The sequence below is a fragment of the Scardinius erythrophthalmus genome, assembly GCF_964197995.2.
Source record: "Scardinius erythrophthalmus genome assembly, chromosome: 14".
Lineage (NCBI taxonomy): Eukaryota > Metazoa > Chordata > Actinopteri > Cypriniformes > Leuciscidae > Scardinius > Scardinius erythrophthalmus.
In genome coordinates, this window is record NC_138234.1 from 19,279,469 (window position 1) to 19,293,616 (window position 14,148).

At 39.0% G+C, this 14,148-nt stretch overlaps 1 protein-coding gene across 1 annotated transcript in view; it reads right to left on the minus strand.

The window, feature by feature from the left end:
- LOC308702495 (von Willebrand factor D and EGF domain-containing protein) overlaps positions 1–14,148 on the minus strand; it is a 64,677-nt gene that overhangs the window by 4,462 nt on the left and 46,067 nt on the right. Inside the window, exons 20-28 of the mRNA XM_081385391.1 lie at positions 12,209–12,406; positions 8,618–8,785; positions 6,390–7,211; positions 4,031–4,126; positions 3,827–3,922; positions 3,328–3,423; positions 3,113–3,208; positions 1,080–1,175; positions 478–573 (exon numbers count right to left, since the gene is read on the minus strand). Of these exons, the coding sequence (XP_081241517.1) occupies positions 478–573; positions 1,080–1,175; positions 3,113–3,208; positions 3,328–3,423; positions 3,827–3,922; positions 4,031–4,126; positions 6,390–7,211; positions 8,618–8,785; positions 12,209–12,406 (1,764 nt within the window). The remainder of the gene's footprint in view (positions 1–477; positions 574–1,079; positions 1,176–3,112; positions 3,209–3,327; positions 3,424–3,826; positions 3,923–4,030; positions 4,127–6,389; positions 7,212–8,617; positions 8,786–12,208; positions 12,407–14,148) is intronic.

A 14,148-nucleotide genomic window follows, 5' to 3' on the forward strand; every position in this document is an offset into this window, starting at 1 on the left:
AAAATGAATTTGCCGTTTACTGTCTGTTGTGTGAAGTGTATTTGGATTTTCTTTTACACTTGACCTCAACATAAGGACATTGCCAACAGTTCTTCAATGTTATTTCAATTGGAATATTCATATAACGTGACCAAATTAATGAATCCAGTCCTGGTCCCATGTTTCATAATTCTCACAGTTAAATAACTCACTATCTTTGCTCAGATTCATCTCTTTTCCTCCTCGATCAGACAGGCCTTATGTAAACTCTTCAAGTGATGTCTGATCTTTGCTCCCAGAGCACAATTTTGATCAACAAAACAACTCTATGCTTCCATATGCTTTGATTTCACTCCCATCATGTTATGTGCTTCACATGGGGGAAGTACAAAACTTTAAGCTCATGGTTGGAGCTTGGTTTGAGGTTATACATGTGAAACTGACCCGACACCTGGTCCTAAAAGTCCTTTGTAAACACGTCAGGAAGACAGCACTTACTTTTCTCGCAGCGCATCCCAGAATATCCCTCCACACATGAGCAGATGTTGTTTCGTACACAGTGACCGCCGTTCTTGCAGGGTGGACTGCACACGGCTGAAAGAAAGAGAAGTGCGTAAGACGTCCAACATTTGATGAGTTAATATCAGACCTGTGTTCTTTGAACAGATGATGGATACATCAAACGGCTGTAAAATGAAATAAACGACAGCAAATCTGACATGACCATGAAAACGCACTCTAAAAGCTTCTACATTCCACCCAAACTTGAAGCAACCCAGACATTATGTCATTCCATATTAACAAAAACATCTTTACCAGATGACTGTTTCAAGCCATTAAGCGAATCATTCCTCACCACATGGAACTTCTATGAAGGAATCGATGTATACACATCAAACATCCTGAATCTAAGGCTATGACATGAGTGAAAGACTTCAATAGAATCCAAATGGTTTTTAGGGCTGGTCCATTTTATCGTTTTAAAGTGCAGTAGTCATACTTCACCCCTATGCTGTTAAGAAATTGATTTCTGGCCTCTGTAAGCTCTCAAAAATAAGGCAATGCATCAGGAAAATTGATTCAAAAAGAAAAGCCGTTACCGTTTTGACAGTGAGCCCCGTAGAAACCAGGCTGACAGGTGCAGGAGTTCGGCCGTACGCAGGTTCCACCGTTGAGACACACGGGGTCACACAGAGCTAAAGACAAACACATTTATTAAATAAAACAAAAATAAAACCCAGGCAACATTTGTGAGTGTTTGTGAGGTCAAAATCACAGCTCTGCTTTTGAAAAACTATGATTTAGGTCTTCAAAAAGACTAAAACTGACCTACTAATGATTCAAAAAGGAAAGTTATTTACTTTCACTTTTAAAAAAAACTTTTTGAAATTCTTATATTGAAATTGTACATGCCATGCTACAATATTGTTTATTCAGAAGTTAGTTCCAGGCTAGGTGTATAATGTAACAATAAACAATTATAACCTATAATATTTATCAATATGTCAGTGTTCCACTATTATAAAAAATTCGTTCATTGAAATAAAGCTAAAAGGGATAGTCCACCCAAAAATAAAAATTATCCCATAATTTACTCACCCTCAAGCCATGTATGTGTATGTTTCTTCTTCCAGCCAAACACAATTGGAGTTGTGTTAAAAAATATCCTGGCTCAACCAAGCTTTATAATGGGAGTGAATGGTAGCGAAGCAATGCGTTTTTGTAAGAAAAATATCCATATTTATTACATTATAAACTATAATCACTGGCTTCTGGTAATGGCTGGAAGAGTGACCTCTGGCCTATGACGTATTGACGAACGCGGAAGCACAGAGGACAGAGCAAAACAAACACTGGTCACGAATTAGAAGTGTAAAACGAGAATTTTTAAAAAGAAATGTCGGAGGAAATGTTTAGAGGCATCTCTTACATCTACTAAGCTTACACTACTCTGACATCCTACGTCATACGTCGGGTCAGAGGTCACTCTTCCACCAGAACTAGACTCCTGTACAGATGCCAGTGATTATAGTTTATAAAGTTATAAATATGGATATTTTTCTTACAAAAACGCATCACTTTGCTTCAGAAGGCCTTCATTAACCCCCTGGAGCCGTATGGATTACTTTTATGATGGATGGATGCACTTTTTTGGGCTTCAAAATCTCAGTTACTATTCTCAGTTGATATTTCTTTAAAGGAGAACTCCAGTCATTTTTAACATTGAGCTCATTTTTTTGTACATTTGGAGTGCTGTCAGTACAGAGAACAACGACAAAAATCGGTGTTGCCTACACCGTGTTATCCTCTTTTTAAAATTTGCACCCTGTTGACTTCAATGGGGCAAGTTTTAAACCTGCTTTTAGCCTCTTAACATCCTTGATGTGTCATTACAAGTGCACAGGTCATGTGAGTGATTCCTTCAGAGTGAACACGGGTGAATCTGACTGCAGTAGATGTGAAAGATATGAATAAAAATGATGTTTATTCAGCCAGCGCACATACCTGTATTTTCTTCCTGTTTTCAGTCGAAGGCCACAGTAGTCGATTGTCGAGTTCACGCGCGTGATCATAGGTACTAAACCTATAGTTCTCTTTAATATAACTCCGATTATGTTTGGCAGAAAGAATGAGGGCGAGTAAATCATGGGATAATTTAAATTTTTTGATGAACTAACCCTTTAAGTAAAATAAAAATGAAATATGAGATGAAAGTGTAAGTGTAAACTTTTTAAACATTGCCAATTCATTTATACACCAATAAGCAACGCTTGTGTTGTTCTAAAAACACTTACCTACACATACCAGCATTATATTGCTTCACCTTTTTGCTTTGTTAGGAGAGTCTGAGTTGATGTATATTGTTTTTTTGTAAAATGTTATTAATGTGAACAAAAACTTAATTTTTTACTCTGAGCTGGCTAGTAATTGATCCTCTCAGGTGGACGAGAGAAAGTTATCATCAGGCTGGAATAATGGCTGGTGTTTGCTCTGAGCCGCCAGAACGGAATGAAAAATGAACAGATAGAGGTTCTACAACAGCTAAATGCCACCAGGAAGCAGCACACACACATATGATGGATTTAGTGAGAAGAGATTGGTCCCTCTGGGAGCCAACCACACACTCTCTCACCTGTCTCGCACGATGGTCCCGTCCACCCCGCCAGACATTCGCACTCATCCGGTGATGCACACTTCCCTCCGTTTTGACAGTGACGGTTGCACACCACTGAGTAATTGAAACCAAAACACACGTAATGTCTCCTGTGACCACTAGGGGTGTAAGAGTTTATGTTTAACTTCCACATGGATATGAAATCCAAGCAAACATGATTTATCGGGACTCACTGGTTTCACATCTGGGCCCTACGAAACCATAGGGACATGAGCAGGTGTCTCGACCCACGCAGGTGCCTCCGTACAGGCAGGGCGAACTGCAGAGAGCTGCAGGAATATTCATACGACCAAATGCACACAAAATACAGTCATATTTCACACAAAGCAAACAGCTAACACATAACTCATCAAGGCTGCACAGATTATTTGGCACAGTTGCCTCTTTATGGAAAGGGAAAAAGGCACATATTTGCAGATTCATATGCTACTTCACACTATTAACCCACAGAAATGTAAAACGTTCAGTCTTTTTCCTGAACACAAAAGGCGTATACAAATAAAGATGTCTCCTACTAAATTTGTAAATACCACCTGACCGCCAACTAGCAATAAAGGTAGCCAATCATGGTTCATAAACAAAAGGTCATCGGCCATAGACGAGCCGTTTGATGTGTCCTGTCCGAACTTTCTGTTTAATAGGAAACACATCAACACGGGAATACGTACTTACCGCTATCACAGGTCTCTCCGTGGTAGCCTGACATGCAATTGCATATATCAGGCGCGACACATTTCCCTCCGTTCAGACAGGCTGGATTGCAGATAGCTGTGAGAATCCAAAAATGACATTATTCTACAATTGCCATACAAGTGTTGGTTTGTGTGATCATACAATATTCACAATATTATAAACCAGTGCGTGTTTGTTTGTGACCTATTTCACAGTTTGGGCCACTGTATCCCTTCTTGCAGCGACACGTGTTGGGGGCCGCACACTCCATGTTTCTACCACAGGCATGTCTGCACACGGCTGAGGGCACAAATGGCATGCAAACACAAATAACACATGGTCAGATTCACTCCATCAGCAAGCAAACACATATTTGCCTCCATCTGCGGCCTGGAGCACAGGAAGCAAGAGTATATACAGATTCTTTATGTACTGTACCTATTTTAAATGTGCCTTTCACTTTAAATTAAAGTGAGTTGTTGTAAAAGTGAAGGTGACGCCAGTGTTATATTTTTAGATAATTACCATGCTTGCTTTTTAAGATTCACCCAAGTTCTTCCTTCGAGCATTCTGAAACTACAGGGCTGATTTGAATAGTTGGGTAACTTTCACCGCATGTTTAATGAAAAAGCTAGATCCACTGCCATCTGCTTTGTAGCGCTCAACGCAAGACACCTGCGACTGTTTTGTGCATGTTCACACTATATTCATACCTTGAAGACAGTGCCTGAAAATAATCCATGAATGCATAAGTAATCATTGTTGAGTAAATGCAATATCATGGGGTTACAATAGCAAACATGTTTCTAGTGATTCTTCCACCCTGTGCTCTTAATTTTCTCAGGTTCACGAACCCACAGGATGGAGCGCAAGGAATGTATTTATTCCTCATGCCTAGAGCATGCTCGGGGAATGAGCTTATTGTTTACTGCAGTTACTGTCAGTTGTCAGTCTAAAACTCGACATGCTGCATACTTTTCCATAGTTTAGACCTCAGACGACATGCCCGCAGTTTGTTCACTGACCTATTGCTTATAAAACTGGCAATTACTATATAAATATTGGTAGTTCAGATCGGACTAGCTACCTTATTTACCCCTAGTAGTAGCTTGAAGGGTACATACTACTATAAGGTACTAATTAGGAGTGTGCACGAATTTTCGAATATTCGATCTGTAATTATTACTCGAATTTTTTTTTTTTTGAATTTTACAACGTTGCTTTGCTGGCCATAAATGCAGTGAATCCATGATAAATCCCAAGCACTAACTCGCAGTTATAATTAAATGCACTGGGTGGCGCTGTGGAGCGTGTTAACAAGTTGTGTGCATTTTATAACTTAATGTTGTCGTCTGCCTCGAGAAGTTTGGAATTACCTGAAAATTATCTTACTAAATGATCTTACAAAATGGAATTACTTTTGATCAAATTAATTAATTAATCTGAGTTATAATATCATCACCACAATGAGAAATCACATGAAATCCAAACAGCAGTCGAATGAGGAAAGGCAGCTGTCCATCACTGCATTCACAACTGCAGGAAAGCGCAGCTGGACCCCGCGTGATCCGAGATGATAACTTATCTAATAGCAAAATGATTTTGAGACATACACTTCCTTTAAGTTTCGTTGAGGGAGACAGGTTTAAGAACAGAAAACGCAAAGTGTGCTTTGTGTCTATGAAACGTCTGTCAGCACAGCGCATTTTCTCACTCGAGCATAAATTGCTGGCACCGGGGCCCCTGCATGTGGATATTATTGTTTTTCTCAACATAAACACGATAATCATATACTGACTCGAGTATATGTACGTTCTGTACGATATCTGGCGCAGTCTGCTTTATTAGCCATTTTTTTTTTCGTTCACGCTACTAGAGCTTAAATGCTTTTGCTCTTTATATTTTTGTTTACACATAGGCCTACTGTTTAATGTTTTCAACTAAAAGAAAACTTTAACATATATTGTAAGCTTGTTGTGTATATTACGGAAGCCCTGAACCGCAATGAAAAAAAAAAAAAAAATGTGTAAAAAAAAAAAAAAATCTAGCATTTCGAGATTAAAGTCGAAATATTTCAAGATTAAAGTCTAAATATTTCGAGATTAAAGTCTAAATATTTCGAGATTAAAGTCTAAATATTTCAATATTAAAGTCGAAATGCTAGATATTTTATTTTATTTTTTTACGGATTTTTTTTTTTTTCGTTGCGGGTCAGGGCTTCCGTAGTATATTGCCTAATCGTAAGCTTGTTCAGAAATGGTGACAAAAACGTAAAAAAAAAAAAAACTTAAATATTCGATTTTTATGAGCCTGAATATTCGAATGTAATATTTTTGAAAAAATGCCCATCCCTAGTACTAATATGCGCTTTTTAGGGGTGGATAAGGAATAAATATCTAGGGTACTGCTAAGTGATGTTGTACACTTTAAGGTGCAATATTTTCATACACTTCTGACAGTGTAAGTAAGTAATTTTTGCCCAGCCGTGTATGTGATGGATAAGTCTCTATTTTTGGGCTCACAGGACAAACTCAAAAAAAGTAATCTATACATCTAAAAGTACCTCTGCACATTCGGCCATCTCCAGTGTACCCCAAAGGACACCGACCGCATCTAGGTTGCCCGTCACCTGCAAGCTCACAGTGGACACCTGGGAAGCAAGGGACATCTGCACAGGTGAAGCTTCTCTCCTCTAACAGAACCACATTTCTGCTCTTGCTTTGGTGTTTACGGTTCTGAAGAGTTGGTTGGTTATCCAGAGATTGGGTGTTGCTTTGTTCACCAAGGTAGGTGAAGCTCCCCTGGGGCAGTGGTTGAGTCTCGTATGCGTCTTGGATTCCAGCCCCAATGCCTCCATCTGCAGAGAACTCAGTCTCCGAGAAGGAGAAGGAGAGGGAGGTTAAGGCTGCTGTTAGGGGTTGCTGGTTGTCTGGAGGTGTCAAAGGTCGAGATCGGGTAATTGTGGCCAGACTGGATTGCTGCCTCAGTGCCTCGACACGCCTCGAAGTGTGAGGTAAAGTGACTTTTCCAGGTGTGACACCCTCAAATCCATGTGCCGAGACTTTAAATGAAGCATCTCGCTCCTCTGGACTTGGAAGAACTTTCAGTTGATTGTGAGAGCCAGAGGGGAGTCTATCCCTGCTGTTGGTTGAGGCAGGTTTGCGTCCCGCCATCAGCGCCAACTCCCCTTTCCCTGTAACAGGTGGAAAGGTTGGCAGGTGGGGGATGTGAGAGGTGGCCTGATGGTGTGGGGTCCTCACTGGTGAGGATAGGCGTCTCTGAGGTTGCCTGAATGGAAGGACAGGGAGGTGCAGATGGGGAACACTGTGGGAGACATGGGGTAGGTTGTTCTTGGCTTGGGTCAGTTGCGGTGAGTAGCGGGGTGCTAGATGAGAGGACAAGGACTTATTACGCAAGATGGCAAGCAACTTGTCAAGCATATAAACAGTAAATACTTTTAGTTCAGCTTTAAAAAAAATACTTGTCAGCCACAGCAAGGCACGGTAAGGCTCATTACCAAGAAAAAAAAAAAGCAAGGACACCAAAATGAAAGGAAGAGATTGACTGTATTCTGCAGTTATCACTGACACAAAATCCTCTGGAGATCTTGAACAGCCCTTTGAAGATTTTTCACAATGAGACCACCAGAAAAGTGGAGTTATGATGAAATAGTGCTCAGTACTAGCTTAAAACCTTTGGTGATGCTGGTATATTTACTCATAAACAACATATAGCCGCTTTGGCCGCTCAACAAGAAGATTTATTCTGTCCCCCATCCACAAGCAAGGAACAAAGACGCAATACAACAAAACGCAATGCTAACAATAGAGACACACTGCCGTTTTTGAGTGTGTAGGAATCTGGGCCGCATGTGGCGACAATGAGGGAATTAGCAGAATGAAGCTGTTTCTTTTCTAGTTCCCACTGTGGCTGCTCATGGATTCACTTCTGATAACGGCACTATTAGGAATGATTCCAGCAGTGGCCCATTCACAAGGAAAATGTATTAAAAGTCATTACCCAGCTCTGAAGGCTTTTACCATCGTGCTGCGATACTGCAACATAGGAAAATGTATTTGAGGGATTTTTCTAGCAAAAGAGCAGATTAAGAAGTCTTAAAACATTTCCATTGAGTGAAATGTAACATTCTGTACTCCTGGGATAAGAAAGTATAAGATGCAGTCTGGTAGTTTTGCTTTTCAAATATAAAAAGAGAATCAAAGACCAAATAACTAAAACTCTTACTCTGTTCAAAAAAAACTTCATTACTGTCTTTCCTCTCCTCATCCCCTCTCTAAATTAGTTTACATATTCTTTTCCTAATTCCTTACTGTCTCTTTCTGTTCCCTATTCCCGTCAGCCAAAAACACATTGTGGGTCAGCAACCACCATGCCGCAGCCTGTGCATGACTGAGCATTAGACGTTTCCAGGTCTTAGTTATCAACCGTATCAAAGCACCTGTCGCGTTCTGAGGATTACGACAGCCTTGCTTCCTATTCGTTATGTTTTTCTCTAATTACTGGAGCTCTGCGCTTTTGGGAGATGAAACAAGGAGGATTAAGGATGGATTGAAGAGGAAAACAGTGACAGATGAATTTTTAAACAAAGCTAAAATGCAATTTAAGACTTCATGATGATGCAACAACTTTGAAAAAGTTATATTGTTTAGTTTTTTGTTGATTAAAGGAGCTATATATATTATAATTCAACTAAAAAAATGTAATCCAGTGACTCATTTAGGCTTTCCATTGATTTGAAGAACTGACAGCAATGTTTCAAAAAGTACTTACTGCTATGCTTTGATTGTTTCGTGCATGTACGTCCATTGCCGTGATAACCTGGTGGACATCGTCCGCAGACATAGCCAGTGTAGGGTGGCCGTAGGTCAATGCACTGAACACCTGGAAAACACGGCCTACTTGCACACTTGAATGTCATATTTAGTCCGTTGGGAAAACCTGCAGTGGAGAAACATGACATGGTTGCTTTTTAGGTTTGCCATAAATTTTGAATGCATGGACATTAAGTTCTGTCAGCCTTTACTCCTAGTCATTAGCATCTTAGAAGGAGATTGATGTGAATTTAGGTTCTGGATGCTCTGGTGCTTTCACCTTTACTTCAACTCCTACCAACAATTTCACAGTCTCACCTCCATATCCTACAATGGTTACCCAACCGCAACAGATTGGTTAAGGATTAGCTATGCAGGGAAATTGAGGTCTCGCTCATACACTAGGGAAGATGTGCTGATGTCAGAAGGTGTGAAGCAATAACCTGAAATTTTTACCTCATTTCCTGAGACTAAAAGTTACCCCATAGTTTTATAAACCACTAAACAAACTGGCATCCTTTTTACTCCACCGCATAGAGGCTACAAGACTCATCTGAGCACTTTTGGAGCGCAAGGGAAATGATTTTTGCTGCAGTATTTCACATCACCATATTTTATTGAATAAGTACGCCCTCATCTTGCTCACAATCACCCAGATGCATGCACCTGTTCTGTCGAGCTTCACGTGCCATGTCAAATAAAACAAGAAGCCTGCCCTCTGCCAGCGGAGCAGAGAAAGATGAAAGAGTTAGCAGCTGTCTTCCATTAAAAATAGATTTATCGGCCCTGTGATTACACATATCAAGGGTTATTGCCCGGGATTTTTGTCCCATTTTCGCAAGGTCAGCACAAATCCTTTAGACAACGACGGGATTTATTGGCCGAGGGGGTGACAGCTTGCATCCCCTCTGCTTGCCATCTCATTTTCCTCCATAAGTGTGATGGCAGGCAATTTGCAAGCCGGTAAGACTGTATTAGCAAGAGATGAGGTGCTCCCAAGATGATAGCGTCTTTCCAGAGTGTGCTATTTGTCCCCGTTCCTCAAACTCTGGCCTTACAGTAACTACCTTTCGGAAAAGATGACTCATGGGATAGCAAATCTTTGTGGACTTTACAAATCCCCTGTCCTCAATCTCAATCCTTTTGTTTCCTTCCTCGCATTAATTATGACATAGACAAGAAAGGTAAGTGCAAACGAGGGTTCGACAAGGACACGTATTGTTCAAATTGCTTCGAGTGCTGCCTGGGGACAAACGGCCATTGGGGACACTGTCTAATTTCATTTTCAATTAGTATTTACAAAAGGACAACCAGGGTACCTGAGAACGACAAGAATTAATTTAACCTTTGGGTTTGTAGCACACAGTAACTCAAATGTAAGAGTCTCTTTTGAGATCCTATTAATGAATGTTTCTACATTGGTAATAACCTTTAAAATACAGACAGCAATTCCAAACAATTACTCGGGGGTCCTTGTCTACATTGACCCTCTGAGTTTGTAAAATTAAAATGGTCTTTGCATAGAGTGAGAGAAACGTTGTGCTAAATCAGTCAATTATAGACAATCCACACCTTTCCATAAAAAAGGGCAATCCCAAATGAGATCTCTTGAATGTCACTATTGTTTATTTTAGACTGCAATTGGGATTAAGACGGTAACACATTATTAATAAATTCTAGTTCACATTTTTCTGTGATACCAAAGATACCAAAGTCTGCAATCTTAGTATTTCTCATGAAATTCTGAAAATCTTAAAATGATGCTATACATGTTAACTGTATAGCCCTAAAGTCTTACTGTATGCAAATACTGCCTCATCTGTCTCTTTTTCATTGCTCAAAACAATTTTTTGAAGAAAGATGATGGTGTGGTAATAAAATAAAAACAAAAAGCTGCAAAGATGTCTTTGCAAAGCTGGTTAGAGAACAAATATTCCCTTGGGAACCCCGTCCAGTCTCTGTGGTTGATGTCTCATCTTTCTATCTTTCCATTTTACTCCCAGAGGACATAACCCGAGGGAGTGAAAAGGAGAAGAGAGGGAAGATGAGGAGAGCGAACAGAGCCATAAAGCCAATTTACATTCCCCATACTGATGTCCTCCAGGAGCCTGTTGTGCCAGTCCCAGCAAATATCATAAGGCCCCTGAGCTATTTGCAACAAAGTGCTATAAACATAGGTCTTCTATGTAACACTTGTGCACTCTATTTCTTGTGTCTTTGTCTTTGACAGGTCTGTATGAGGAAAAGACCAAAATTCCAATCGTAAATCTCACTCCCAATCGTGTTCAGGTAAAATATATCTTATAATGATGCAAAACACCAGGTTTAACATAAATAATTTAACTGTTTTTGCCTAAGTCAGATGACTTCTGTTTACATCTGGTTCTTTTTATTTTTATGCTGAGAAAAAGACCCCAGTAATCTCAGTTTAGTCTCCTTTAGAGTTTATGTAACCAACAAGAATTTGATGAGAAATGTCAGAGTTTATATTTAAATATTATACTCTTGAGTGCAGACTGCAGTGTCTTGGCAAATGTGATGGAAATTTGAGACATTTTTTAGATCTCTTTCCAAATACTCAAGAAAATAATAGCCTATTACTAAGGTGTTTTTGCTCAGGAGATCTCTTTAATATCTAAGTTGTTTCTTTCAGACAGCAATGAGGGGTTCAAACAGAGATGTTAGTTTATGTTTGTGTTTTTTTCCCCTCCTCCATGTCTTCTCAAGAGTATGTTGGAGTTCATACTAAGACCATATTAATTGCAGACTCTGGTATCATGTCAAAATGTGAGCACAATTTGAGACATTAGATCTTTTCCAAAACTCTCAGGAGATCTCTTTAACATCTCAGTTATTTAAGGTAAAGAACAATGAGATTGGATGGATAGCAAATGGAGACAACTGTTTATATCTCGTGTTGCAGATTTTCTCCTGAGAAAAAGACACAAGTAATAAGTGTCTCCTCTAAAATGTAAAAAAAATTGAGATTTAAGACTTAACCGAAAATCTAATTTGCATCTCATTGCAGAAGAAACAAATTATACAGTATATTGAAGAGATCTCATTTGTGATTTCACTTTCCAACAGGATTATGCAACTGATTTGACTACGTGCCTCTTGACTATTACTCTTCGAAATAATGAGTGAGAGACGTCCTTCACCTAACCTTGTTCCGTCGAGTCTCACGGAGAGCGTGAATGCCCGGCATGGCTAATTAGAATCGCTAATTTCAGGCATTATACCAAGACGAGAGGGTAAGAGGTGTGAGCACAAAGGCATGCCAGCAGGGCTTGTCTTGCTTTGTGCAAAGCAGCTGGAGGAAAGTCATTTCCTGGGAACATCACAAACACAAAAAAAAAAACCCAGCACAGGAAATGACTCTAGGGGGATTGAACGGACATCACGCTGCGTCAGGGAAAGACAAAGAATCGTTTTCTGCAATGTCATGACACCAGCAGTGGGCGATTTGGCTCCAAACGAAACCCTCACAGTTTTGTTTCCTGGCCATCTGTGGACATGTAGAGCCAGAACAATGGAAACAACTACTTGCCAGTTCTCTGACTCGCTCTGGTGGCAGCTTTGGTGACCGAGGTCTTGCTTGGAGCTTCGTTGGACTCTGTCGAGAGATGAGTGGAGGTCGTTTTAGGAAGGGGGGCGGCCATTTTGCTGATGGGCCGCACCGCGGGAGCCACGGATGAGGATACAGCCTGAGAGGTGATGGGACGAGATGTGACCAATCTTGCTGGTGCTGATGAAAAAGAGAGAGTGAGACTGATTCAAAATGAACTCGACAGCTTTTGCTACTGATTCCACAAGCGTATAGAATAAAGGACAGAGAGTGGGGTAAGATGTGTCTCCCATTTTAATCTCGCAAACCGTGGACAGTTTTGTACAACTGGAACCATGATGTAAAACCTAAGGCTCAAAATAATTAATTGGTTTGAGTAGGGCCAACTCAAATTATACAAATTAGTTCCATTGAATTAACTTTTATGAGTATTTAGAACTTTCTTTTTCATTTGAGTTCACAAACTGACACATTTTAAGTACGTTGAATTGTTTTATTGTTTTGAGTTCTATGAACCTGTTTCTTTTAATTTAGACAAACTTAAATTTAACTGGAACTGGGCTGGGATTTCTATTTTCCAGCATGCTCTGCCATGAAACTCAAAAGGGAGAGTAAATGTTAAAATTAATGTTAAGTGGGAGATTTAGAAGTGTTTAATGTTTTGTTATGCTAGTTTAGAAGAGTTTCTGTTATGTTTGGTTTTTGGGGGGTTACCATCAAGGTGACGAGTGGAGCATGAGCTTGGTTTGAGAAGTGTATGTTAAATGTTTTATATTGCTGTACTCATTGAGCAAGTGCTATGCTATGCTGATGTTATCAAAGCATTAAGTCACCAATTAGCAAATAAACATTTATTGAATTAGCTAGTTACACTGAATAAAATGATTCGTTGAATTTACTAAAAATTTTTATCGTAAGTGGTTGCACAAAATTGATTTTAGCTACATTTAAACAAATGCATTAAGTTGAACTAAAATGTATTAAGTTCAACTTAATGCATTTGTTTAAATGTAGCTAAAATCAATTGTATGCAACCACTTACAATAATTTTTTTTTGTAAATTCAACTATCATTTTTTTCAGTGTAAAGCTAGGCAAGTTTCCACTACTAAAAATATATAAATTGAGATTACATGATAATTTTTAATTGTATAATTAGCTTACTAAAATATTTCAAGTTAAGAGCAATAAAAATGTATGATTACAAAATAAAAATCTGCAAGTTCTGCTTACTTAAACATTACATTTCTTAACTTAAAAAAATTGATGTTACTGATTACTTCCAATTATTTGAGTTTTGCCAACTTATTCGGGTTTACAGTGTACTACTACTGCCTGGGATTGCGAAAAACACACATAAAAAAAAAAAAAAGAGTCAACATTTTTTTACTAGACAAAGAAAAAGTGAGGTGTGGAAGCTTGTTTCTGCCCCTGAATAAAAATTAAAAAAGGGTAATTGCAACTTTTTATCTCGCAAATCTGACTTTTTTACTTGCATTTGCTATCTTACATTTTGCGATTCAGTTTTTTTTTTTTTTTTTTTCCAGAATTGCGAGTTATAAAGTCAAAACTGTGAGAACTCGGAATTCTGAGAAAAAAGTATTTTTTCCCTCTAAATTGGTCTTTATATCTCGCAATTGTGAGTTTATAACACACAATTCTGACTTTATAACTCGCAATTCTGAGAAAAAAAAGCTTCCATACTGAGGTTATTGTGCATATTGTTGTTCAGGAAAATAGAATAACTTTCTTCACCTTTGAAAAGACTGCAAATGTTACCACATGGGTATGAAAAATTACAACCCAATTAACAAGTTTTTGTTTTCTAATACAATATGTTCTGCGTAATACAGTATCTGATGGATGACCACAGTCCTTGTGGTTTGAGTTTCATTTTGGTTTCCACTGGAGAATAAAAAAAAA